This window comes from Callorhinchus milii, unplaced genomic scaffold (assembly GCF_018977255.1).
Source record: "Callorhinchus milii isolate IMCB2004 unplaced genomic scaffold, IMCB_Cmil_1.0 Scaffold21, whole genome shotgun sequence".
Taxonomy (NCBI): domain Eukaryota; kingdom Metazoa; phylum Chordata; class Chondrichthyes; order Chimaeriformes; family Callorhinchidae; genus Callorhinchus; species Callorhinchus milii.
The window spans coordinates 753,663-780,306 of NW_024704762.1; the positions used below are offsets into that span (position 1 = coordinate 753,663).

The 26,644-nt window shown below is 51.5% G+C and overlaps 3 protein-coding genes across 3 annotated transcripts in view; 1 reads left to right on the forward strand and 2 right to left on the reverse strand.

The window, feature by feature from the left end:
- LOC121850544 (fibrillin-2-like) overlaps positions 1-4,005 on the reverse strand; it is a 4,180-nt gene extending 175 nt beyond the window's left edge. Inside the window, exons 1-8 of the mRNA XM_042342828.1 lie at positions 3,896-4,005; positions 3,586-3,711; positions 3,365-3,490; positions 3,101-3,226; positions 2,228-2,344; positions 1,135-1,263; positions 696-815; positions 10-31 (exon numbers count right to left, since the gene is read on the reverse strand). Of these exons, the coding sequence (XP_042198762.1) occupies positions 10-31; positions 696-815; positions 1,135-1,263; positions 2,228-2,344; positions 3,101-3,226; positions 3,365-3,490; positions 3,586-3,711; positions 3,896-3,899 (770 nt within the window). The 5' untranslated portion in view covers positions 3,900-4,005. The remainder of the gene's footprint in view (positions 1-9; positions 32-695; positions 816-1,134; positions 1,264-2,227; positions 2,345-3,100; positions 3,227-3,364; positions 3,491-3,585; positions 3,712-3,895) is intronic.
- Positions 3,898-18,543, forward strand: LOC103188349 (fibrillin-2-like). Its single transcript, XM_042342829.1, has 18 exons — positions 3,898-3,909; positions 3,999-4,278; positions 6,517-6,669; positions 6,843-6,908; positions 6,996-7,121; positions 7,363-7,482; positions 7,829-7,951; positions 8,301-8,432; positions 10,137-10,262; positions 10,648-10,854; positions 11,785-11,910; positions 12,578-12,700; positions 13,731-13,847; positions 14,059-14,187; positions 14,679-14,798; positions 15,100-15,331; positions 16,008-16,173; positions 17,246-18,543. The coding sequence occupies exons 1-18, from the start codon at positions 3,898-3,900 to the stop codon at positions 17,618-17,620; spliced, it is 2,733 nt and encodes a 910-aa protein (XP_042198763.1). The 3' UTR covers positions 17,621-18,543.
- A 2,533-nt stretch (positions 18,544-21,076) lies between these two features.
- On the reverse strand, positions 21,077-24,048 carry LOC103188344 (cortexin-1). The gene is made up of 2 exons (XM_007908307.2): positions 24,002-24,048; positions 21,077-22,843 (listed from the first exon to the last, which is right to left on the reverse strand). The coding sequence occupies exon 2, from the start codon at positions 22,801-22,803 to the stop codon at positions 22,582-22,584; it is 222 nt and encodes a 73-aa protein (XP_007906498.1). The 5' UTR covers positions 22,804-22,843; positions 24,002-24,048; the 3' UTR covers positions 21,077-22,581.
- Between the last annotated feature and the right edge of the window lie 2,596 nt (positions 24,049-26,644).

A 26,644-nucleotide genomic window follows, 5' to 3' on the forward strand; every position in this document is an offset into this window, starting at 1 on the left:
ATGTTGGGCTCCTCCTCACACTCGTTAATATCTGGGGAAGAGCAGAGCCGCACGATCAGACCACAGATGCCCCTAACCCAGCCCTGCTCCCCCAACCCTAACCCACCACTACCCATCTAACCCCAATCCTAATCCAGCATTGCCCCACCTAACCCTAGCCCTAACCCAACCCTGTCCCCCCTCACCCTAAGCATGACCCAGTCTGAGAACTACAGCAAAAGCTTCACATTTACACAGTTATCTGATGCTGCAGCTTCACATCAGATGGTAGATCAGGAATAAACGTACAGAGTACTTATGAAACTGCAATCACCTTCTCATCTGCCAGATACAACTTGATCAAACATTGAAGGCCAGGATAGTGTCAGAAGCAGCACGGGTCAGAGACACTGTAAAGCTCCCTCTACACTTTGTGTCCACACTCCCAGGTCAGGGTTAGAGACATAGTAAAGCTCCCTCTACACTGTGCGTCCACACTCAGGTCAGGGCTACAGACAGAGCGAAGCTCTCTCTACACTGTTGGTCCACAATCCCAGGTCAGTTACTAAACATAAAGCCACACCTGATTTTACAGAACACATCTGGTAAATGGGAGCCGGTGAACAGGAGAGAACTGATGGAGAGGCTGACAGGAAGCCAGACTTGCACACCTGGGGCCCAGGCGAGGGTGAGGCCCAGGCGAGGGCGAGACTTACCAATACAGTTGTCATTCTGTACCTCGTACCCAGGAGGACAGATACAGCGGAATGATCCATCCAGGTTCTGACAGGTGCCCGGGGAGCAGGTGCCGGGGTAACTGACACACTCGTTGATATCTGAGGAGAGGAAAAATACACTTTATCTGATCCTCTTACTGTCTCCAACACATTCAATAAGAACAGGAGGAAGCTATTTAGCTCAGTGAGATGAAGTCATCCTTCCTGATCTCAGCTCTGACTGTCCTAGCTCTGAGTTCGAGGCTCAGCCCCATGTATACCAGAGGGAAGAGTCGTCCACTCTCTAACTTCTCAATTACTTTCATAAGAACTCAAACTGGAGCCCAATCTTACCTGTGGCCATGCAACATGTGAGGGCAGTGTTGAAGCATGACTAGGGTGGAGCGAGAGAGAGAGAGAGAGAGAGGCTGACACTCACCCACACAGTTCTTGCTGTCCGGGGTCAGCTCATAGCCCTCCTGACACAGGCACTGGAAGGAGCCCATGCGGTTGATGCACTGACCATTCCGGCAGACCTGCCCAATCAGGCTCGAGCACTCGTCGATGTCTGGAGAGAGGAAACACTGCAGTTAGTGATGGCGTTTCCCCTGTAACAAATTATATTTATATAACCGCCGCTTTTACCCCGGAAAACATCCCAGTCATTGTGATGTGTAATGTTTCTTTTTGCCGTAGAAACATCACAATACAATCTACATAGCACCTCAGGAGCACGTCTCAAGGCTCTCCGTGTCGGCCAGTGATCAGCAAGGGCAGCTTCGCCTGGTAATGTGATCTCCTCACTCTCTTAACTAGTTTTTGCCCAAAGCCATCTCCTGGCCAGTGCCCAAGCTCCCACACCAGGCTCCACACCCAACACAGTTACACTCCTCACCCCAACCTCACCAAGCTCGCTAAGATCAATAGTGAGCTGGGATTTGGAAATGTTTAAAAAGCTACATTCTTCACCTCAAAATCTTAAACGCAGCTAAAAATGTCCATTTTCCAGATCACACAGCTGTCCCAGATCTGAATCCGTTCCCTGGCTCTCTCTTCTCTCGCTCCTTCTCTTTGTCTAGTAATTGCACAGTGTTTACGGTCTGTAAGCCAAAGCTGGACCTGCTGCTGGTTCCTCAGACCAGTGGACAGGAGCCTGGATTCTGCACACATTCTACATGAAACTAAATACATTAAATACTGTTTGCTTAATAATCATCAACATCCCCATATTAAGGTGTGATTTAGTTGCATGTGAAAAATTTTTTTCTCATTAATCTCCTTCTGTAACAGCATTGAGACTTTTACATGAAAATCATTACAGTACACTGCCGTTATGCTTCTCTGTGTGGGTGAGTGTGTGCACGTGTGTGTGTCCCTGTGTGTGTGTGTGAGTGTGAGTCTGTGAGCATGTGCCTGTGTGTGTGGAGCCTGTGTGTGTGTGTGACTGTGTGAGTGTGTGTCACTGTGTGTGCCTGTGAGTGTGGAGGCCTCATTGCTGTTAATGAGGAGGCTGTGGGCTGTGCTCCTCTCACCCATGCAGTCGTTGTTATGCGTCAGATCAAAGCCCGGGAAGCAGATGCAGTTGTACGATCCAACTGTGTTCTTGCACGTTCCGTTCCCGCATGGCTGGCGATCACACTCGTCGATATCTGGAACATAAAGCACCATGTGGGGTTAGGAGCTAACGTCAGCCCAGGACCATCATCTGTTCCCGTGTTGCGGTGGGCAGCGACACTGTGCTTCACCCACCACTGGGGTGCGACACCAACCCTGCCTCCGGCGACAATGGTGGTTCCGGGGAACCATAAAGAGAACAATATAAACATCAGGAACGTTCCCCATTGAGGCTGAGACCAGACCTGCACAGAACAAGACAACTGAACTGGAACCATTACTGTGGAGCGGTCAGAGTGATGTTGCCCTATAGACTCCAAACTCAGGGGCAGGCTGCCGTGCTCCAGTCAGTAATACAGACAGTGTGTGGTCAGGGGTGGACGTGGGGAACTGTACATAATAACAATAATAGTCCTTGCGTTTGATACAGCGCCTTATCGTGTTGTTGAGACGTCTCAAGAGCGCTTCACAGGATATACCGTAAAGTGTAGCGAATGTGTATTTTATGGGTGAAGCGCGGCAGCTAATTGCCCACAGCAGTGTCCCACAAACACCCATGGAGGGAATGTCCAGTTTTTTTATTTGGGGGATTGTTGGCCAGGACACTGGGTGAGAGAAACTCCCTTCTCTTTTCTAGCAGAGCCATAGGATCCACCTGAATAGGCAGATGGGACTCTGGTTTAATGTCTCATCCAAAGGACGGGTCAGTGATGGATGCAGAGGGACTGTATGGCCTGCGATGGCACAGACACAGTTGAGAAAGGAAGTTGTAATGCAAGTCATTCACTCACCCATGCACATGGTCTGGTCGCCTGTCGCCTTGAATCCATTGTGGCAGAGACACCGGTAACTGCCTTCCATGTCAATACACTCGCCGTGACTGCACACGTTGGCGATTTCCAGGCATTCGTTGCGATCTGTCAGAGAGAAGCAGCTGTGAGGACACGTCACCCGCATAACTGCACAGGCCCTTCTGCTACAGTGGAGTCCTGCAGTGCGGAGGCTGGATGGTGTAGACTCAGTGAGGTGATGTGTGACTCTCTGTGGTTACTCACCCATGCACGCTCCGCTTGGGGAGAGCTTGAACCCCGGGGAGCACTCACAGCGGTAGCTGCCCGGGATGTTGATACAGTCCGCGTTACGTTGACAAAGGTTGTCCCCGTTGTTACACTCGTCGATATCTGCAGAAAGTTGGGGATCAGCCTGTTGTTACTGTGTCTGACACTCTGTGCCCCAGCCCCGGCCCCATCGCTCGCAGTCACTGACAGATGTTTACCTTCACAGATCAGGAAGACGTTGTTGTAACTGAATCCCATTGGACACTCACACCGGAAGTTCCCGATCTGGTTAATGCAGACGCCGTTCGCACAAATACCAGGAATCTCTCGGCATTCATCAATGTCTGCAGATAAACACACGATGTCAGGTACTGCCATAGCCCCCGATCCCCCTCACCCCCCTGCGCAGACACCCGCCCACAAAGATACCCGATGGGCAGCTCACCCTCCTTCACATCCTCTACACATCCCCCTCCTCACAGACACAGCCCTGCCCCGGGGTCCCCTCTCCTCACACTGCTCACTTACCCATGGGTTTGCCTGTGTGGATGTCGATGATGAAGCCGGGAGCCTGGTTCCCGCACAGCAACTGATACTCAGCTGTAACAGAGGATTGTGTCAATCAAACCAGACCCCGCCCGGCCCTGCCCAGACCCCGCCCGGCCCTGCCCAGACCCCGCCCGGCCCTGCCCAGACCCCGCCCTGCCCAGGCCCTGCCCAGACCCGGCCCGGCCCAGACCCGGCCCGGCCCGCCCCAGACCCCGCCCGGCCCTGCCCAGACCCCGCCCTGCCCAGAGCCCGGCCCTGCCAGACCCCGTGCCTGTTTGGTTCGTGCTCTAACACGGTCGGCAGTTTCCAGTGTCTCTGTCCCCAGGGCTTCATCCTGTCTGAGAACGGCCGGCGCTGCTTCGGTGAGTTGACCCTGACCCTGACTAACGCTCACAATAAACCCTGTGAGAATCTCAGCAGGTGTCTTGCTGCAACTGTATAGGGCTTTGGTGAGACCGCACCGAGAGTATTGTGTGCAGTTTTGGTCCTTATTTAAAAAAGGACATACTTGCCCTCGAGGGGGTGCAGCGTAGATTCACTCGGTTAGTTCCTGGGATGAGGGGACTGACCTATGAGGATAGGCTGAATAAACTGGGGCTGTATTCTCTAGAGTACAGAAGAATTCGGGGGGATCTTATTGAAACATATAAGATTCTTAAAGCGCTGATAAAGTAGACACTGAGGGTCTGTTTCCCTTGTAGGAGAATCTATAACCAGGGGTCACAGTCTTAAAATTAAGGGTCAGCCTTTTAGTGCAGAGTTGAGGAAACATTTCTTCACTCAGAGGGCAGTGAGTTTATGGAATTCACTCCCCCAGAAGGCTGTAGATGCTCAGTCCTTGAACATCTTCAAGGCTGAGACTGATAGATTTTTTAAAAAATAGAGGGATTAGGGTATATGGGGAGAGGGCAGGTAATTAGAGTTAGGTCTGAAGATCAGCCATGATCTTATTGAATGGCGGGGCAGGGCTCGAGGGGCCGAATGGCCTAATCCTGCTCCTAATTCTTATGTTCTTATGTGTCGCTGTGCAGTGAGTGTGTAGGCAGTGTTTCTAAGTGTACCATGACCTCTGGAACTCTCTCCCTCTCTCCCTCCTCCTTGCCCCTTCCTTCCCCGTCTTCAGGACACCTAAAGACACAACTCTTTGACCCCACCCTCCTCCCGGTTCAGCGTCGTGCTCTGCCAAAGTGCTCTGGGACGCTGCCCTGAGTGAGGGGCGCTATATAAATGCAAGTTGTTGTTGTTAACTATTCCTCAACTTCATTTAACCACCTTTACCCCATATCCATTGATACCCTGACCTGACAAACATCTATCCACGTCAGTCTTGAAAATGTGGATTCAGCCATAATCCACAGCCTTTTAGGGGAGGGAGGTACAGATTTCCACTCCCCTTGGGGTGAAAAAACTGCCTCCTATTTTCACTGCTATATGGCCTGGCTCTAATTTTAAGACTATGCCCCTTGTTCTGGATTCCCCACCAGAGGAAATAGTTTCTCTGTATCTACCTCATATCTCTGGATATGCTGTTAAAAAAGCATACGGGATACTAGGTTTTATAAATAGGGGCAAAGAATACAAAAGTCAGGAAGTTATGATGACCCTTTATAAAACACTGGTTAGACCTCAGAGACTGTGTTCAGTTCTGGGCCCCACTCTTTAGGAAAGAAGTCAAGGCATTGGAGAGGGTGCAAAGGAGATTGACCAGGATGGTACCAGGAATGAGGGACTTCAGTGATCAGGAGAGGCGAGAGAAGTGAGGGTTATTCTCCTTGGAGAAGAGAAGGTTAAGAGGAGACTTAATAGAGATTTTCAAAATGATGAGGGGATTCGATAGGTGAACAAGGAGAAACTATTCCCACTGGCGGTGGGTCGGTAACCCGAGGACACCGATTTAAAATAGTTGTTAAAAGAAACAGAGGGGAGGGGGAGGAGAAATGTCTTCACACAGCGAGTTGTTGGGATCTGGAATGCATTGCCTGAAAGGCCGGTGGGAACCGATTCGATAACAGCTTTTAACAACAACAACAACAACAAGATTCCATTTATAGAGCGCCTTTCACGTCAGGAGGACGTCCCAAGGCGCTGCACAGTTGGGTCATGACCCGAGCATTGGGAGGAAATGGTCAGGGTGAGGGGAGGGAAGGGAGGGAGAGAGGAGGGGGGAAATGGTCAGGGTGAGGGGAGGGAAGGGAGGGAGCGAGGAGGAGGAAGAGAGTCGAGAGGGGAGCTGAAGGCACGGTCAAAGAGAAGATAGAAGTAGATAATTATTTGGGGAGGACAAGTTTGCAGAGCTATGGGGAGAGCGCGGGGGGAGTGGGGTTGATCAGGGCTATGGGGAGAGAGCGGGGGAGTGGGGTTGATCAGGCTATGGGGAGAGAGCGGGGGAGTGGGGTTGATCAGGACTATGGGGAGAGAGCGGGGGAGTGGGGTTGATTAGGGCTATGGGGGGAGAGCGGGGGAGTGGGGTTGATTTGGAAGCTCTTTTCAAAGAGCCGACACAGACACAATGGGCCGAATGGCCTCCCCCTGTGCTGGGGGGATGTGTTACTGTGCTGCTCGCTGGCAGTGGCTGTGATATTTGTGACTTGGCTTCGCAGACACACGGCAGAGCTTCTGCTTCACTCGCTTTGACAACGGCATATGTTCGGTGCCCAAAGCGTTCAACACCACTAAGGCTCGCTGCTGCTGCAGTAAGATGGCCGGCGAGGGCTGGGGAGACCCCTGTGAGCTGTGTCCGCAGGAAGGAGAAGGTGTGTATGTGTGTTTGTGTGTATGTCTGTCTCCGTCTCCCCTCGACCCCCAAACGTGTGTGTCTGTCTCTGTAGGATTTACTTGAAGTGTAGTGACTGTGTGTTTTGTCAGGGAATGCAGCAGGAATTTGTGGACTATAACAGTCATTGATCACGGTATCTTTGTGTTGCAGTGGCGTTCCGGGAGCTCTGTCCATATGGACACGGTGCCATCCCCAACATCGGAGACACGAGGGAAGGTAAGCCTCAGCCTCAGCATGACGGGCCAGTGCCGAGGACCAGCCTGACTCTGGGCAGCAGTAATACTCTTATGTTCTGCTTCACAGACATGAACGAGTGTCTGGAGAACCCCGGCATCTGCGTCAACGGCCACTGCATCAACACTGACGGCTCCTTCCGCTGCGAGTGCCCCTTTGGGTACAAACTGGATTACACTGGAGTCAACTGTGTGGGTGAGTTACCCAACCTTGAGCTCCAACTCCAGCCCTTAGCCCCCAACCCCCTACCCCAGCCTCAACCCCCTACCCCAACATCAACCTCAGTCTCAGTCTCAGCATGGAACAGAATCTCTTTCTGGGTGCACAAAGGGGGTATCGCAGCACACAGCGGGGGTGTGTGCAACTGGCCGGGCTGGGGGACCCTCACAGCCACCCCCCCTACCCCCCGCCTGAGCTCTGTGCCTTGTCTCCACAGACACTGATGAGTGTAACATCGGAAATCCGTGTGGAAATGGAACCTGCAGCAACGTGATCGGTGGCTTCGAGTGCGCCTGTGACGAGGGCTTTGAACCAGGACCAATGATGACTTGTGAAGGTACAGTGCGGGGGGGTCTGTGTGTGGGGGTGGGGGTGGGTGGGGAGTGGGGTGGCGTGGGCTGTATGAGGGGAGCGGGGGCAGTGGGAGGGGGGCTGTGGGGGGTTGCAGGATGCTGTGGTGGAGAGCTGTGGCAGTGGGGGCGGGCAGTGGTGGAGGAGCTGTGAGGGGGAGCAGGGGCAATGGGGTGGGGGAGCGGGGGCAGCGGATGGGGGTGGGTGCTGTGGGGGGGAGCAGGGACAATTGGGGTGGCCAGTGGGGTGGGGGAGCTGTGGGGTGAGTGAGGGCAGTGGGTGGGGGCTGTGCTGTGTGTGCTGACCCTCTGACGGCCGCTGTGTGTTGGCAGACATTAATGAGTGTGTGCTGAACCCACTGCTCTGCGCTTTTCGCTGCATCAACACCTACGGTTCGTACGAGTGCACCTGTCCCAACGGCTACAGCCTCCGCGAGGACCACAAGATGTGCAAAGGTCAGAGACACGCTAACGGGGGGGTGGGGGTAGCCTGTGTGTGGGGGGATGGGGGGGGCAGTGTGTATGTGGGGGGGGTGCGTGTGCGGGGGGAGGGTGGGCCAGTGTGTGTGTCTGGGGAGGGCAGTGTGTGTGGGGGTAGGGGGGCTGTGTGTGTGTGGGGTGGGGGGGGGAGGGGGCAGTGGGGGTGGGGGGGCAGTGTGTATGTGGGTAGTGGGGGGGTGAGCCTGTGTGTGGGGCGCGCGTGGGGGGCAGTGTGTATGTGGGTAGTGGGGGGGTGGCAGCGTGGGGGGGGCAGTGTGGCGGGGAGGTGTGTGTTGCTGACCTGCTGCCTGTTGCCCTGTGTCAGACCGGGATGAGTGTGTGGAGGGTCTCAGTGACTGTGAGACTCGGGGAATGATGTGCAAGAACTTGATCGGCACCTTCATGTGTATCTGTCAGCCCGGGATGGTCCGCCGGCCTGACAGCGACGGCTGCATGGGTACGTAACCCCCCCACCCACACCCCCTGCCCACCACACCCACAACCCATCCCCCCCCACCCACACACCCCCTGCCCCCCACCCACACCCCACAACCCCATCCCCCCCCACCCACACACCCCCTGCCCCCCACCCACACCCCACACACCCACACACCCCCTGCCCCCCACCCCTGCCATCTATGTGTCATTCTGTCACTCTGTGTGTGTCTCTGTGTCTCTTTCTCACTGTCTGTCTGCCTTTTCTTCCTTTGTCTCGTGCTCTCTCTCTCTCTCTCTCTCCATCTCGCTTGTTCGGTCTGTCTGTCTCTCGCTTTGGCTCTTGCTACCTCTTTCTCTCTGCTTCTACTTCTGTGTGTGTGTCTCTCTCTCTCTATATATATATCTCCCCCTCTCTCTGTCTCCCTCCCTCCCTCCTCCCTCTCTCTCTCTCTCTCTCTGTCTCTCCCTCCGTCCCTCCCCCTCTCTGTCTCTCCCTCCCTCCCTTCCCTCCCCTTCTCTGTCTCTCCCTCCCTCCCCCTCTCTGTCTCTCCCTCCCTCCCTCCCTCTCGCTCTGTCTCTCCCTCCCTCCCTCTCGCTCTGTCTCTCCCTCCCTCCCTCCCTCTCGCTCTGTCTCTCCCTCCCTCTCGCTCTGTCTCTCCCTCCCTCCCTCCCTCTCGCTCTGTCTCTCCCTCCCTCCCCTCGCTCTGTCTTCCCTCTCGTCTCTCTCCCCCTCTCGCTCTGTCTCTCCCTCCCTCCCTCTCGCTCTGTCTCTCCCTCCCTCCCTCTCGCTCTGTCTCTCCCTCCCTCCCTCTCGCTCTGTCTCACCCTCCCTCCCTCTCGCTCTGTCTCTCCCTCCCTCCCTCTCGCTCTGTCTCTCCCTCCCTCCCTCTCGCTCTGTCTCTCCCTCCCTCCCTCTCGCTCTGTCTCTCCCTCCTCCCTCTCGCTCTGTCTCTCCCTCCCTCCCTCTCGCTCTGTCTCTCCCTCCCTCCCTCTCGCTCTGTCTCTCCCTCCCTCCCTGTCTCTCCCTCCCCCCTCTCGCTCTGTCTCTCCCTCCCTCCCTCCCTCTCGCTCTGTCTCTCCCTCCCTCCCTCTCGCTCTGTCTCTCCTTCCTCCCTCCCTCTCGCTCTGTCTCTCCCTCCCTCCCTCCCTCTCGCTCTGTCTCTCCCTCCCTCCCTCCCTCTGTCTCTCCCCTCCCTCCTCCCTCCCCTCTGTCTCTCCCTCCCTCCCTCCCTCTCGCTCTCTCGCTCGCTCTCCCTCCCTCTCGCTCTCTCTCCCTCCCTCCCTCCCTCTCTCGCTCTGTCTCTCCCTCCCTCCCTCCCTCTCGCTCTGTCTCTCCCTCCCTCCCTCCCTCTCGCTCTGTCTCTCCCTCCCTCTCGCCCTCTCTCGCTCTGTCTCTCCCTCCCTCCCTCCCTCTCTCTCTCTGTCTCTCCCTCCCTCCCTCCCTCGCACTTCCTCGCTCTGTCTCTCCCTCCCTCCCTCCCTCTCGCTCTGTCTCTCCCTCCCTCCCCTCCCTCTCGCTCTGTCTCTCCCTCCCTCCCTCTCGCTCTGTCTCTCCCTCCCTCCCTCCCTCTCGCTCTGTCTCTCCCTCCCTCCCTCCCTCTCGCTCTGTCTCTCCCTCCCTCCTCCCTCTCGCTCTGTCTCTCCCTCCCTCCCTCCCTCTCGCTCTCTCTCTTTGTCTCTCCCTCCCCCTCTCTCTTTCTAACTTTGTTCTGAATGTTTTCAGACGAGAACGAATGTCGCACTAAACCCGGGATCTGCCAGAACGGCCGCTGCCTGAACACCGCGGGCAGTTACCGGTGCGTGTGTAGCGAAGGCTTCCTGGAGAGTCCGTCAGAGACTGAGTGTCTGGGTGAGAACCGGCCATAGCAGACCCCGAACAACACACAGCGCCCCGTACACAGTGCCTTTACTGTGTCCCAGAGCACTTGACAGTGGTGGAGCACGACCCCGAGCCGGGGGAGGGTGGGGAGGTGACCGGTCGAAGAGGAAGGTCTTCAGGGACGACCTGAAGATGGGGAAGGAAGGGGCAAGACGGAGGGAGACAGGAAGAGCGTTCCAGAGTTTTGGGGATGAAGCTAAAAGCGCGGTGATGCAGCAGGCGAGTGGAGGCAGCGGGCTGTGGGTTGGGGCATAAGCAGCTCAGAGAGGTAGGGAGGTGCCAGAGCATGAAGGGATTTGGAAGTGAGCGAGAGGGCACACGCTCTGAGCCTGACCTTTGCCCTCTCTGCCCCCAGATAACCGTCAGGGCTTCTGCTTCATCGAGGTGCTGCACACCATGTGCCAAATGGCCTCCACCAGCCGCAACCTGGTCACCAAGTCCGAGTGCTGCTGTAACGGAGGGCGAGGCTGGGGCAGTGGGTGTGAGCTGTGCCCGCTGCCTGGCACTACCCAGCATAAGAAAATGTGTCCACACGGCAATGGTTACTCCACTGATGGCAGAGGTAAACCTGACCCGACTCACGTCTGTGTGTGCGTTTACTGCGAGTGCACCTTCGCAGCTGCGCGTATTTACTTTGTGTGTGTTTATTCTGTGCGTGTTTATTCTGTGCGTGTTTATTCTGTGCGTGTTTATTCTGTGCGTGTTTATTCTGTGCGTGTTTATTCTGTGCGTGTTTATTCTGTGCGTGTTTATTCTGTGTGTGATTACCGTGACTAAACTATGGAACTTTAACAGCAGTTTGCATTTACACAGCGCCTCTCACACACGTAGTGCCTCAGAGAGCTTAATAGTGGCGTAGTTTGACTCTGAGCTGAGTGTGAGGGGAGGTGGCCTCACATTAAGCCGAGGGAGGTTTACGGATGGGATTTGAAGAATGGGGGAGTTTGCGAGTGGCTGACAACTCGAGAGATGATAATCTCTGTGAAATGTTTTGAAACATCTCGAAGATGTGAAAAGCACAAAATCAAATGCAAGGATTATTATTATTATTTTATTATTATAATAATTCTTGGCATTTGATATAGTGCCTTATCATGTTGTCAGTGACATCTCAAAGCGCTTCACAGGATATACTGTAAAGTGAAGTGACTGTATTTTGTGGATGAAATGCAGCAGCAGCGTCCCACAAACAGCCATGGATGAGTGACCAATTTTATTTGGGGGATTGTTGGCCGGGACCCCGGGGGAGAGAGAGAGAAACTCCCTTCGTTTTTTGAATATTGTCATGGGATCTTTAACGTCCAACTCAACAGGCAGTGTTTCAGGTCAGTGACCAAAGTTCACTGGGAACGCCAAAAGTCATCAACCTGAAACATGAACTCACTTTCCTCTCTGTAAGCCCTGCGGAGTGTTCCCAGCCACTTCTGTTTTTATTTCAGTATAAGTTTGCCTGGCTGTGTGTCAGTGCTGACCAGACCGCGCTGTGTTACAGATATCGACGAGTGCAGGATTATTCCGAACCTGTGTCAGAACGGCCAGTGTATCAACACCGTCGGCTCCTTCCGCTGTTTCTGTGATATCGGCTACACCACAGATCTGACCGCCACTTCCTGTATCGGTAAGTGACCCTGCATCCATTACAGCGCCTTGGGATGTCCTCCCGATATGGAAGCCTCGATAGAATTATAAGTTTGTGAGTGTTTTATTGCCCCAGATTCTGGATCAATGTCTGTTTTTTGTTGTTGTTTGTAGACGTTTAGATAGTTTATCAGTTATACTTTCTGGTCCTAAATTCTAGATCAGTGATTGGTCTGTGTTTAGATCATTTATTTGGTGCATGTTCTGGATTGGTTAGGAGGAGGCCATTCAGCCCCTCGAGCCTGTTCCGCCATTCTATAAGATCATGGCTGATCTGTACCTCAACTCCAATTACCCGCCCTTTCCCCGTATCCCTTAATACCCCGATCTGTAAACATCTATCCAATTCATCTTGAATATATGAATGGATACAGCCATAATCCACAGTTTTTTGGGGGAGGAAGAGAGAGAGAAAGAGAGAGAGAGTTCCAGATTCCCACGGCCCTTTGGGTGAAAAACTGCCCCTGATTTCACTGCTGAATGGCCAGGCTCTAATGTTAAGATAATGCCCCTTGTTCTGGATTCCCCACCAGAGGATGATTATGGATGTTCTCCAGTAACTGTGGAATCTGTTGGTGTTTTCGAGCGGGTGCTGCTGTGTGAGGGAGTAGAGGTGTAATGCTGTTTCCACCCTCCCCTGATTACAGATCTCGACGAGTGCACACAATCGCCCAAACCGTGTAACTTTATCTGCAAGAACACTGAGGGCAGTTACTTGTGCTCCTGCCCACGAGGCTACATCCTGCAGGAGGACGGCAAGACATGCAAAGGTGAGACTGGGCGGCACTGGGAAACCTCCAGACACTGGTACACAGCAAGGAGCACCTCTCACTGGGGTCACTGAGGTGTACTTCTGTCCAGGCCACGTGTAACTGGATGGTCCTAGCTGGACAAGCAGCAGAAAAGCTGGTCAGACAGCGCTATTAATGGCAAGCTATGCGGTTTCAGCTGATTAGACTCAAGCAGTGCCTTAACTCACACTCCGGGGACCCCCCAAGCCTTGGCTCTTGCCAACCTGTGCCCTAATACTCTCCGAAATTTGGTAAGCAGGAGGCGGCCCTCCGGGGGGGAAAGAGAAAGAGCGCATTCCATTCCAACGATCTATCTGTGGGATTCCCATGTGTGGGTTGGAGGCAGGGAATTCTCGGTTTGGAGACTTGTGGTGATGGGTTTCCATGTGTGTCAGACACCCACCTGGCTGAGCAAATAAATCTGCAGTCTGTTAATTGACTACTGCCCCATCCCGTCGGCCGCCTCCTTCCTCTCTGAAACAGGCCTCGGGGTGGGGGGGCAGATGCAGATTAGTTGCTGTATTTGTCTCCATAGCAACCTTCCCTGCAATTCTAATTAATCTCATTCTGCGGATGAGTCGGATACATAAAAGTTATAATAATCTGATATAACGCATTATCGTGTTGAAACTGTTGAGTTTTTCTGTGAACTGCGTGTTTATCACAGCAACGTCCCTCCCACACACACGCACACACATGAAGTGAGGGACCAGTTGTATTTATCTGGGGGATTGTTGGTCAGGTCACCAGGGGAGAGAGAGAGAGAGAAACTCCCTTCTCTTTTGCATCAGGGATCTTTATTGTCCGCTTGATCAGGCAGACAGGACTCGGGTTTAATGTCTCATCTCAAGGACTTTACTGTGTGAGGTCTTGAGATGCAGGAAAAGGCTTTACTGCTCCCAGCCCCAAGGCTCTGGCCTCAGTAACAATGAGCCTCAGCTCCTTGGCTCTCGCTGCAGTAGCAATGATGGAGTGAGTCTCCCTCTCACCGGCTCTGCTTCCTCCACAGACCTGGACGAATGCTCAACCAAGCAGCACAATTGCCAGTTCCTGTGTGTGAACACCATCGGAGGGTTCACCTGCAAGTGCCCACCCGGCTTCACCCAGCACCAAACCTCCTGCATCGGTGAGTCCACCCGCCCACAGTCACCTCCACTTCCTCTTCACCCCCAACGGCCTCCGACCCCAGAACATGATGGGAATTTCAATCCCCCCAAAACGAGGGTTAATGATAACATTAATTGCAACTGAGCCCAGCGGGGGCCGAGGGCAGCGGGGGCCGAGGGCAGCGGGGGCCGAGAGCTGAGTGGCCGGTGACTGATGATGTCTCTTCACAGACAACAATGAGTGTGTGGGACAAGCCACCATTTGTGGGCAGAAGGGAATGTGTCACAACACCCCGGGCAGCTTCACCTGCGACTGTCAGAAAGGCTTCTCCCTGGACACCAGTGGCCTCGACTGTGAAGGTGAAGTTCAACCCATCACTGGGAACATGTGGGCGAGGGGGGGGCGTCGGGGGAATGGGGGTACTGATGTTGGTGTCTCTCCCTTTCCTCTTTTTCACACCCTCGCTCTCCTCTCGCTCTCCCCTTCTCTCCCCCTCGCTCTGCCCCTCGTGCTTCCGCTTGCTCTCTTCCCCCCTCCCTCCCCCTCACTCTTCTCCCCCTTGTGCTTCCCCTTGCTCTCTCCCCCCCTCCCTCCCCCTTGCTCTCTTCCCCCTCTCTTTATCCTCCTCCCCCTCTCCCCCTCACACTCTCCCCCCGCCTCACCTCTCTCTAGCCCCCCCCCCTCTCCCCCTCTCTCAGTGCTGGTTGTGGGGGGGTGGGGGCAGCTGTGCCGTTTGCCAAGCGGCTGCTGTGGACCGAGTGGATTTGTTGCGTTTACGTACTCGGTGTCTCCATTATAACTGTGAATTTTCTCCCAACCCGCCCTCTCTCCCTCCCACTCCCCCCTGTAGATGTTGATGAGTGTGGGGGAAACCACCGTTGTCAACACGGGTGTCAGAACACTCTGGGCGGCTACCGCTGTGGCTGCCCCCAGGGCTACATGCAGCATTACCAGTGGAACCAGTGTGTCGGCAAGTAACTGGGGGTGGGGTGGTGGGTGGGGATGGACGGGGGTGGGGGGAATGGGTGGGGAGGGTGTGTGTGGGGACGGGCGATGCTTGGGGGTGGTGGACGGCAAGGGGCGGGGAGGTGGAGCAAGCCAGTGCCCACCGAGAGGAGGGAGCGGAACATGTTGTTAAGGTGTTGATAAGTTGGCAGAGGTCGGTCGGGTGGAGGGAGATTGTGGATGGGTTTAGGAGTGAGGCCGAGGATGTTAAACTCTAACCTGAGGCTGTCCTGCTGACTCCGGCCTCTGTGTGTCGTGCGGTGCAGACGAGAACGAGTGCAGCAATCCCAGCGCCTGTGGAGCAGCGTCCTGTTACAACACGCTGGGCAGTTACCGTTGTATGTGTCCATCCGGCTTCGACTTTGACCAGTTTGCCGGCGACTGCCAGGATGTGAACGAGTGCTTGGCCACAGGGAACCCCTGCTCATACGGCTGCTCCAACACAGACGGCGGGTATCTGTGCGGCTGCCCCGGGGGGTATTACCGAGTCGGTCAGGGGTAAGTACACAATCACTCACGGCAAACGCAGAGCTTCCACGTTGGCACATGGAATCTGAGAGCTTTCCAGAACCTTCCATTCTGCCCAAACTCTCCTCGTGGTGGATTTCTCTGTGTGAGCGCCCAGTATAAACCACCCCCCCCCACACCTCCTCCTCCATCATCACACACACCCCTTTAACACTCATAATAATTTAGTAAAACATCTAATTTCCTTTCAAAAGTTTAATACTTCAGTAGCGAGCAGTAAACTTATGGACCAAGTTCCTCAGGGAGACAGACGGTGGAAGCAGAAAATGTTGTTTATTTCAAGAACAGATTAGATAAGATTCCTGCTAGAAAATAACATCTGGGAAACAGTGTATAGTTTGAGACACAACATGTCAAGCGACTGCCAGGATCTGTTGGAAGGTGAATTGGATGTAACTTGGGCTTCTTTCACCAGCAAATTCTTATGTTCTTAAATGTATTTGAGGACTTTGCTTCCCTCCGGTTTGTGGCAGACAATTTCATGTCTGTCCCCCAGTGTGTGTGTGAAGATTTTGCTGAGCTCTCGCCGTTCCCTTTGTGTCCTGATTCCCCGCGTGAAGCTGAGGTGGGCTCACATTGTGAGATTATTTCCAGAAGGAATATGACTTGTGCTGACGGTCTGTGTCTCTGCACCGTTTGTGTTCAGCCACTGTGTGTCCTCGATGGGCTTTCACCCCGGCCAGTACCAGTCACAGCCAGAGGAGGGCGACAACGAGCACCTGCTCTCCCCCGAGACCTGCTATGAATGTAAAATCAATGGTTATCCCAAGCAAAGCCGTCAGCGCCGGAATGCCAACCACACTCAACCTCAGGTAGGTGGCCTCGGGCTGTGCCGGCCAGGCCAGGCCAGGCCAGGCCAGGCAGCAATGGGAGGTGTCCTGAACAATACCCAGAATTGTCACTGTTTGTGAGGAGAGGGCGGGTCTGTACGTCACTTCTGCTGGTTCCCACTCAGTTTCTTGGTCAGATAGCTGATGAGGAAACACTGAGGCTTTGGACGGCAGCTGCTGGAAGGTGTTATCTGGCGTTTGAGTTTGTGAACATTCATTTATGTATCCAGGGCTTGGACCCCACCATGATTGGTGTTTACAGCAGCTGCTGCTGCTTAAGCTCCACACCTTCAGCTGGTGGAACCATTGCTCAATGGGAAAGGGCGTGGATCTCAGCTGCAGACAGGAAGATGGTGCCAATGCTCTCACACATTTCATGCTGCGCTGTGTGGCCCACCGGGAAGCTCGTTCCTGGTACCAAACCAACATGTGTCAGATGTCAAATGACCAACTAGTGACCATCCTCCTGGGGGGGGGGTGTAAACAGGGTCTTCTTCAGCCTCCAAGTGACATGCTTCACAATTTATATTAGAATCGAGCCTGCCCTCTATGACGACTAGTCCGATTCCTGATCCAGGCAGGTCCGCAGTATTCCAGGGCACTCACTGCTGATGGCAGCACAGCCCGGCCCATCAGCAGGACCTGGAAGGACAGACCAGTTCACTGGGGGCAGGGAATTCTCCCATTCAGCTCCTGTCAACTCTGCAGCCAAAGCCCTAATGGTTAGGGTGGTCCTAGCAATATCAATGGCAAGCTGTGTGGTTCCAGCTGGTTAAACCTCAGTAGTTACCCCAAACCATACCTTGAGGCCCCAAAGCCCTAATACTCTCCAGAATCTAATTAGAATTAGATTAGATCTCCAGACATGGGGAAATGTCCATGTGTAAATGCCGTCCATATGTGAAACTTTCAGTCTGGTTTTGATATGATGATGGGTTTCCATATGTGTCAGGCACCTGGCTGACCAAAAAATCCTGTTGTGTTGGCTAACGGCTAACTAATTACAGAATCGATCGGGAACATTAATCTTAGTGGCTGATTTTTGTTCTAACAGGATCACAGGGTCAGCCTGGCTAGTTGGGACATTGACGCACCAATCTCATTGAATGTGAGCATCTCTGAGCTGGACAACAAAGACCATATCATGGAGTTTTTACCGGCCATTGAACCTCTGGAGAACCATGTACGTTATGTCATCACCAGCGGGAATGAGAACAACAACTTCCGAATTCACCAGAAGAACGGACTGAGTTACCTGCACCTGAGCAGGAAGAAGGTGTCTGCCGGGAGGTATGCCCTGGAGGTCACCAGCCTGCCGCTGTACAAGAAGAAGCAACTTCTCAGAATGGAAGAGGAGAATGATGTTGACTACCTCACAGGCGACATCGGGGAGGTTCTGCGGCTCAAGCTTCAAATTCAACTCCTCTAACCCTCCACCATCATCTCGTCTGCCACCATTGTCACCAGCAGCTCCCAGCGTCCACCCCACTTGGTGATGGCAGTGGCTCAGCAACAACAATACGGATCTTCATTTCTGAAACATTCCCCTTCACACTCCAGCCTCGTACAGCAGGCCTGCGGGTAAACACTCGGGCCTTTGATAGATAACCACTGGGCCAGCGGCAAAATACCCAGGCTGTTGAGTAAATACCCAGGCTGTGGGCCCAGTTAATATCAAAACAATTCTCGAACAGTACCAGGTTAGAAACCTCTGCCCCACAGAGGTTAATGATGGGTTGAAGCTGCTTTGGACCAAAATGGACTGCAGGGGTGCGAGGGAGGAACGGAGTGGATATATACTTTGGGTATTTTCTGTGGCAGAATCATTAGACAGAAACGGTGCTTGTCGGACTGGAAGGAAGGAATTCCCGCTGTGTGGGGAGCAATAGTTTGGCTGTTTGGCTTCTCACAACAGCTGGAACCATGGTAGCTGCCGTGCATTCAGTGGGTGTTTTGTATCCAGTGCATTTTGTGCTCCTCTGGTGAACGGGCACTGGTGACAAACCACTGGTTACAAAACACTGACCTAATAGACAGCAGCTTTGCATTGAAGTCCTTTGTATATCGTTGAGAGATTTGTGTGTTAGTTCATGCAGTGTGCTGAACACAGGCTGACCTTACTTACCTCAACCAACCAACCAAATACCTTGCAGCCAATGGTTTGTGAAAGGTGAATGTGTAAGCCTTGCCCCCATCTCCCCTCCTCTTCTCTTTCGGATGCCTGTTGAGTGTCGACCCCCCCACCTGCCCCAACTGGCTGAGAATCAACGAGGAGATCACTTGCTGGAGAGAAATCCCACCTCATGATAATAATAATCCTTGCATTTGATATAGAATCATAGAATATTACAACTCAGAAGGAGACCATTCGGCCCATCATGACTGTGCTGGCTCTTTGAAGGAGCTTCCCAATCAGTCCCACTCCCCCACTGTCTACCCATCTCCCTGCAAATTTTTCCTCTTCAAGTTTCCTTTGAAAGTGGTTATTGAATCTGTTTCCACCAACTTTTCAGGCAGTGAATTCCATGATATAGCGCCTTATCACAGCGTCGAGATGCCTCAAAGTACTTCGCAGAATATCCTGTTGAGCGAATTGACTGTGCATTTTGTGGGTGAAACATGGTGGCTAATTGCGACCATTAAACTTAAGATTTTGCCCACAAAATACACTCACTACAATTTATAGTGTATCCTGTGAAGCGCTTTGAGATGTTTTGACGATGTGATTAGGCGCTGTATCAAATGCCGGGATTATTATTATGTCAGTGTGTCTGGAATTTATCCAATTCTGAAACACAGCCTTTAATTTTGAAGTTTGGCTTCTGTAAGTTTCTTTTTAACTACAGAAAACCATCAAAGTTAAGACTGAATTCAACAATTTGGCAAATTCTGAAATGCAACATTAATTGAGTAAATCCAGACCTGGGAGAGTGCCAGGGGGGTGGGGGGGTGTTGAACTCACAGGCAGGAGAGATTTTGCACCGAGTTGTTTAGAGAAACAAACTAGAAATAAGAGACAATTTTACGTAAAGCAAGAAAGTGCAAGTGCGTCCTGCTCAGTAAGTCAGCCAGCAAACCATCGCTGTATTTAGTGGTTGCTGTAATTGTGGACGGGGCTGGGAATCGTGTGTCAGGGACTATTTACTGAGACCTTTCCACCCTCTCCCACCTCACTGGGCTGTGAGTGATGGGCGTTACATTTCACACCACAGAAAAGAATCTCAGATTTTTAAACCACAGAAAGTGTAGAGATTGCAATCACAGCTTCCTGCCTCTGCTCCTCCCTGTGTTAGTGACATCTCCTGCAGGAATCTTTCAATATGAAGGACTGAGACACAAGGCGGAACGACAGCCATCTCTCTCTCTCTCTTTCTCTGTGCAGTGTTCCGTGTCTGTGCAATAACTCACCTCCAAACAAACATTCAGGTCCAGATCCAAAGCTGTAAAACTGTCTCAGTCACTGATTTCCGCAGGTGAATGCCGGCCCAGTGCTGGAGTCCCTTGTGCTCATTGTCCCCTGTTGCGTGTAGATCCACTCGCCCTACTTTCTGAATATCCAGGTGATTTACCAATGAAGAACTTGCTTCACACCTTTGTGTGGAAGCCACCAACGTACTGTCTGTGAATAAATCCTATGCTGAACATAATCTCTTCAGGAAAGGGAGTAATTCCACGGTGACACAGCTGTCCCTCAGGCATGTGGGACCCGAGGGTTTTGGGGTTTGATTGTCTCTGTTCCTGTTTCAGGATGTGATACGGGCGGAACATGATTCCTCGTGGGCTGCGGTGACTGCGCCCCGAGTGCCCAGGCTTTGTGTCGAGCTCCAGCTCTGTCAGACCCTCTGCTCCCCCCACCCCTCGCCCACTGAGCCCCTGGTGTCAGTGTCTCACAATGGTGCAGTGTTTGATTTTCAGGGAGATAGATCCGCACTCCACATGCTATATTTCCCACACCTCGTTGTTAACCCTTTGGGAGGGAGTGCCTAGGCTTGTAGCTATTTTTTGGCAACTGTCACTAAATGTAAAATAGGAAATGTGTTTTGTTTATACTGTATTTCAGCCCGTGACAGACTTGAAAACATTTTTTTTATAAACTTGTTATACTGTATCCAAATTTCTACTGGGTGGGATGGGGGGTGGGGGGCAATATAATAATTCTACTGAGACACTGGACCTCAATTGGTGCTTTGCTTCATGAATTGACTTTACAAACTGTTCATTTACTGTAATGAATCTGGGAATCTGTTGTGTGCTGTGGATACCGGAGGCACAGACAAGACGGCCAGTGTCTTTTTTTTATATAAAATTAGTATTTTTGACAGAATCGTTGTTCTGGGTTTTGGGCACCTGCCATCCTGCAACATACCAACCGGCAAGGTCTCGCTCTGTATCAGCCCCAGGAATAAAATGGATTATTTTGGGTTAAATTCGGTTCCGCCTCCTCTCTGATTCCATTCGAGCCAAGAAACACAGTGGGTGGCAGACGCAAACTTGGTAGTAATTGCTGAAGCACTTTGCTACCTCTGACCATCGTGGACATACACTGACCCGACTTTGGAGGAGACATTAAACCAAGATCACTTCTGCCTGTTCAGGTGGATGTTAAAGATCTCGTGTCACTATTTGAAAAGAGAAGGGAGTTTCTCTCCCCTGGTGTCCTGGCCAACAATCTCCCAAATAAAATTGGTCCATGGCTGTTTGTGGGACACTGCTGTGTGCAAGTGGCTGCCGTGTTTCGCAAATACACAAGTCAATCCACTTTACAGTCTAACCTGTGAAGCATTTTGAGACGTGATAAGGCACTATATCAAATGTAAGGATTATACTTAAGCTGAAGCTTTTGCTGATTACACAGATAACCAACTTGTGACGCGAGAGGAAGGAATCTGTTTGTCATTTTATTTAAGACACTTAAGAAATATCAACACAGAATTAGCGAGAAACGTATCAATCAGCCGGGGCTGATCAGCCATTACCGAAGGACGTTCAGACAATCACAGTGGTAAAGTATTGATCTCTTTCTGTCCCTGTCACCAAATATTGGACTGTATATATTCCTTCCTGATCAGCTCAGACCCATATACACACGCATCTATAAGTCACCCACCACAGAGACTGTAGCCTTTCCAAAAAATCCTGTCAGAGGGTCGTGACTATGAGTCTGACAGAAGTATTGCAGCAATGCTCCCAGTCTCTGGTTTTTGGTGAAGTTTCAGTTCACCCCATCCCCAGGCCAGCAGGACACTGATCATCCACAGATGTGCTTATTGCTTCTTTAAAAAAATACATCCAGAATCTCACAGTCATATCTCTGACTGACCTGCATGTTTTGTTCCTCTGGAATAACCTGTCCTTTACATTCAGCCACAACACTTGACAGCAACAGTGAAATGCTTTGAAACGTTTCCATGCGATATGGATTGAATGCGGAGATGAATAGCCTGTGATGTGAGTCTCTCAGTGGGCAGGTTACACACAGCTGCCCTTTGCTGGGGGTCTGTAATACCGGGATTTACTGTCTACAGCAGAACAATGGCAAAACACACACACACACACAACAATAAGATTCCTCTGAAATTCCTCCTAGTTTTAGCCTGTCACCACCATGCGTTCAAATGTAATTTGATATGGAACTGTGGAAAGTTCTTACATGGAGTTGTTTGGAGTCGTTTTTCTCTTCACTGGAAGGAACCGGCTTTCCAATTAAATCTGAATTTTACATCATTTTGCATGGTCTTAAATTTTAGGGCAAAATTATCTCACGGCTAAAACTTGGCAGAATTTTTGAGCGCTCAAGAGACCACTATGTCACAGGTGATGGATGGGTGAAGGGTTGGTTTGGCCGCCCCCGGCAGAACTCGGGCTAACAGGAACAATATAAACCTGTTCATTTGAAGCATTAGCTTGAGATCTGTGGCCATTGGTTACACACATTCACACACACCCATACACACGTGTCAGAGCCCAGCCTGAGTAAGTGGGTAACAGTGAGTGTGTCCTCGCTCACAGTGTCCTCTGGTTAGTGTGGACGGTGAGGGGGAGAGTAGAAAAAAATCTCAATATTCGGTCAGTGATCAATGACTCAGGATGGTAAGTGCATCTGGAGCTTGGTACTGAAATGATCTCATCTCTGTCTGTCTAACTCTCTCTCTCTGTCAGGTCTTTCTCTCTCATTCTCCCTCACTCTCTCTCTCGAAGTCTCTCACTGGGGTTGGTTGGTGTCCAAGTGCTGAGCTTGAGCTGTATAATACAGAGGAAAAGGTTATATTTCAGATTGCAGCTACAAGACATTAAGGCAAGTTTGGTGGGGGGGAAATACCAAAAGCACAAGCTGGTTTTAACAGGAAATAAATATCGGTGACAGTGAACAGTGGGACCCTCCCCCCACCCTCACACCAGGGCATAATCGAACTGTCCTCGCTCCAGTCCCTCCTTGCCCTCGGCCCAGGAGGAGGAGGGCATCCTGCTGTAGGGATCCAGTAATATACGGAAACACCGCACCACGAGCACTAGCAGGAAGACCAGCAGGAAGATGACGAAGGCGAAGGCGGTTTTCTGCTCGGCTCCGAGCCCCCCACCCAGGCCAGGGGTCTCCAGCTCCTCCTCACTCATCCTCACTCCTCACAGCCGCCCCCACACACCAGCACATGCCCTGTAACACAGCCACAACAACAAATTACATGTGCACAGCACAATTCACGTCAAGAAGGCGTCCTAAACCCGTCACTTGGAAATTGCATGGGAATCATCTCCGGGGAATTGTCCCCAGACAGCGATTCACACTCAGATCGAGATCGGTCCAGGAATCAGACCTGGATCAGACAGGACAGTCAGTCGCTGGAACCTCTCTCTCTCGTACACACCTTAGACGACTCAGTGACTCACAAACATTTTATGTTTAGACTACAGGAACCGTAGAGTAGTCGGGAAAGTATATTCCGAAAGAAACACAAAGATTTCACTGTTTCAGTCAAGACTTAAGATATTGAATTAAACCTGTTAGAGCAAAGCTGTTCCTGGATCAGTTATACCATGTTTATTTAATCTTAATCTCCCCCCAACCCCCGGCTTCAAATACTACTTATATCCTTCAATATTTTAAAAATATTTATAATAATTCATAAAAAGTATTAATAAGCCTTCTTTGTCTCTCTGTCCAGCTTGTCCTGTAGCACGCTTGACTCACAAGCGAGAGGACCTGGGTTTGATTCCCAACCAGTAACTAAACCTTAGGCAAGTTTCCTTACTCCACATGTCTTACCCAACAGTAAGTAGGAACACGGTTGATAGTCGATTGTCGGATAATTCTTCCAGGGGCAATAGTCCCTTCACAAGAAAACAAATAATTTGGTCACTCAATCCACAGCTGTGTGTGGGACGCTGCTGTGCACAATTGGCTGTCGGGTTTTGGCCACGAATATATAGTCAATTCACTATATTAAAACATATAATCCACTATATCCTGTGAAGCACTTTGGAATGTCTCAAAGACGTGATAAGACGCTATATCAAATGCAAGGAATATTATTATTGCTTCCGCTGTTAAACGATTCACTTAAAAAGTAAAACTCGTCTCTGCCCATAACCCCCCCCCCCACACACACACACATACAAAGCCCCCAGAAGGTGTGTGTTGGGGGGGTGGGGGGGGAGAGAACCTGCTCTAATGTAGATAGAAGTTCACAGAAACAAATCCAAGCTTCTCACAAATAGAGAGAGACACAAACAAGGTAAGAACTGAGCAAAGAGGTGACTACAACAACCTGCAGGAGACCCAGGAACATCAGAAAGCTGCGCCTTGGGGTCTTACCTGCGGACTGGATCCCAGGCTGTTGGAGTCTGTGAGCCTGGCTTCAGAGACGGAGGGAGGGAGGGCGTCCGTTTAAACCTCTGCCCCGTGAATAAGCAGAGCAGCGCTGCTCCCGGCTGTGGACAGGGACAGCTCCAGCCTCAGCTCAGCCTGGCCACCCTAACGGGGAACAGTTTGTTAAATGTGACATTTATATATTGCTTCAGCGAGACTGCAGGAGAGAGAGAGAGAGAGAGAGTCAGAGCTGTGATCAGCCTCTGGCAGAACTCAGCGGAAACTTAATGAAAAGGAGTGTTCAGCCGGGGCGAGCGGAGGAGGGGGGCAGGTTAGCTCCACAAGGGCACAGGTTTGTAAATGAATCTCATTCAATTTCACTCCCCCCCCCCCCCCCACACACACACACACACTGGCCTGGAACATTGGGGTTAATGTTATACAAAAGGCAACACTACACAAGTAGCAGAGTTGGGAGTTTTGCACTAACACTGCAGCAATATTAATAATAATAATAATAATCCTTGAATTTGAATATAAAATATATTGTAAAGTGAATTGACTACATTTTGTGGGTGAAACGTGGCAGCCAATTGTGCACAGCACAGGATTGAGTGAATAATTTATTTTCTTCTCTTGTGAAGGGATTATTATCCCCGGAAAAGCGATCTGCCAATCGACTAACCACTGGTTCCTAGTTACGGCGAGGTAAACAGGCGTGTGGAGTCAGGAAGCTTGTCCAACGCTTTGCCCTGCCTGAGAACCCAGGTTCTCTCGCTTGTGAGGCAAATGCACTGAGCTACAGGACTCAAAATAGTGTGTTAAAGGGAAGGTGGGACGGAGATAACAGGCTTGGTTAAACCCCGAAGATTCATATACAGTACAGAGCTCCCTCCCAGGGTGTGATTGTTTGAGGGCAGCTCAGAGGTTTCCTCTGATGTGAAAGATGTTGGATAAATGAAACGTATAATAAAGGTTTGGTTTGGAAGCTTTACACACTGCTGTTCATTTGCTAAATGATTCTTTGCACAAATCGCTCACTCCCTGGGGGACTGTGAAACCTGTTCCACACAACCAGCTCCACCCCACACCCACCCAAAATCAATAATTTACATTTGCACACATGTAGCATCATAGGATATCACAGCACAGAAGGAGGCCATTCAGCCCATCAAGCCTGTGCACGCTCTTTGGAAGAGCTGCCCAATCAGTCCCCTCCCCCGCTCTTTCCCCATATCTTTGCAAATTTTTCCTTTTTAGGTACCTCTCCAATTCCCTTTTGAAAGTTGTTATTGAATCTGTTTCCCCACCCGTTCAGGCCGTGCATTCCAGACCGCAACAACTCTCTGTGTAAAACAATGTCTCCTTATCTCCCCTCTGGTTCTTGCCAATTATCTTAAATCTATGTCCCCTGGTTACCGACCCACCCACCAGTGGAAGCAGTTTCTCCCTGTCTACACTGTCAAAACCCTTCATCATTTTGAACACCTCTTTTAAATCTCCCCTTAACCTTCTCTGCTCTTAGGAGAACAATCCCAGCTTCTCTAGTCTCCCCACATAACTAAAGCCCCTCATTCCTGGTATCGTTCTGGTAAATCTCCTCTGCACCCTCTCCAAGACCTTGACAACCTTCCTAAAGTGTGGTGCCCAGAATTGGCCACAATACGCCAGCTGAGGCCTAATGAATGACATAATGTTTTCGCACCAAACTCCGTGACCCCATCTCCCCCACTCTCGCGCAACTCCACCGGCTCCCTATCCTTCAGAGGATCTCGTTCAAGATCCTGGTCCTCACCTGCAAAGACCTCTATGGCCTCACCCCACCCTACCTCTGCGACCTCCTAATCCCCTACCAACTCGCCCGCTTCCTCCGCTCAGCCGACTCTGGCTGCTCCACGTTCCCCGACCCACCGGCCCCACCATTGCGGGAGAGCCTTCAGCCACTCTGCCCCCAACCTCTGGAATTCCATCCCCCAATCACTCCGCCTCACCCCCTCCTTAGCCTCCTTCAAGTCCCACCTCAAAACCCTCCTCTTCGACCATGCCATTGGCCACCCCCCTTCCCCTCCCTTCTCCTCCCCTGACCTCAGCTCGGGACTGAAATGCTGTACAGCCACTGTCCATTTTATCCCATGGACTTCAATTTTGCTGACTAGTCTATTATGTGGCAATTTACCAAACACCTTCTGAAAGTCCATACACACTACATCAACTGCACTACCTTCATCAGTCCTCTCCGTTATATCATCAAATAACTCAATGAAGTTTGTCAGATACAATTTGCCTTTAACAAACCCATGTTGACTATTATTGATTATTTTATGTTTTTCTAAATTAAAAATAATTTTCCCCGTATTACGGTCTCTAGAAATTTCCCCACCACCGACGTTAGGCTGACTGGATATATTTATCAGGTTTATCCCTCTCTTTTTTGAACAGGGGTCTAATATTTGCAACTCTCCGCTACTCAGGCACTACTTCCATATTCAAGGAGAATGGTCTCCAGAGCCTCCGTTATTTCCACCCGAACTTCCCTCAGCAAACTAGGATCAGCCATGATCTAATAGATTGGCGGAACAGGCTTGGGGGGGCTGAATAACCTACTCCTGTTCCAATGTTCCCTGAAAGGGCAACTCAGAAACACTTCAC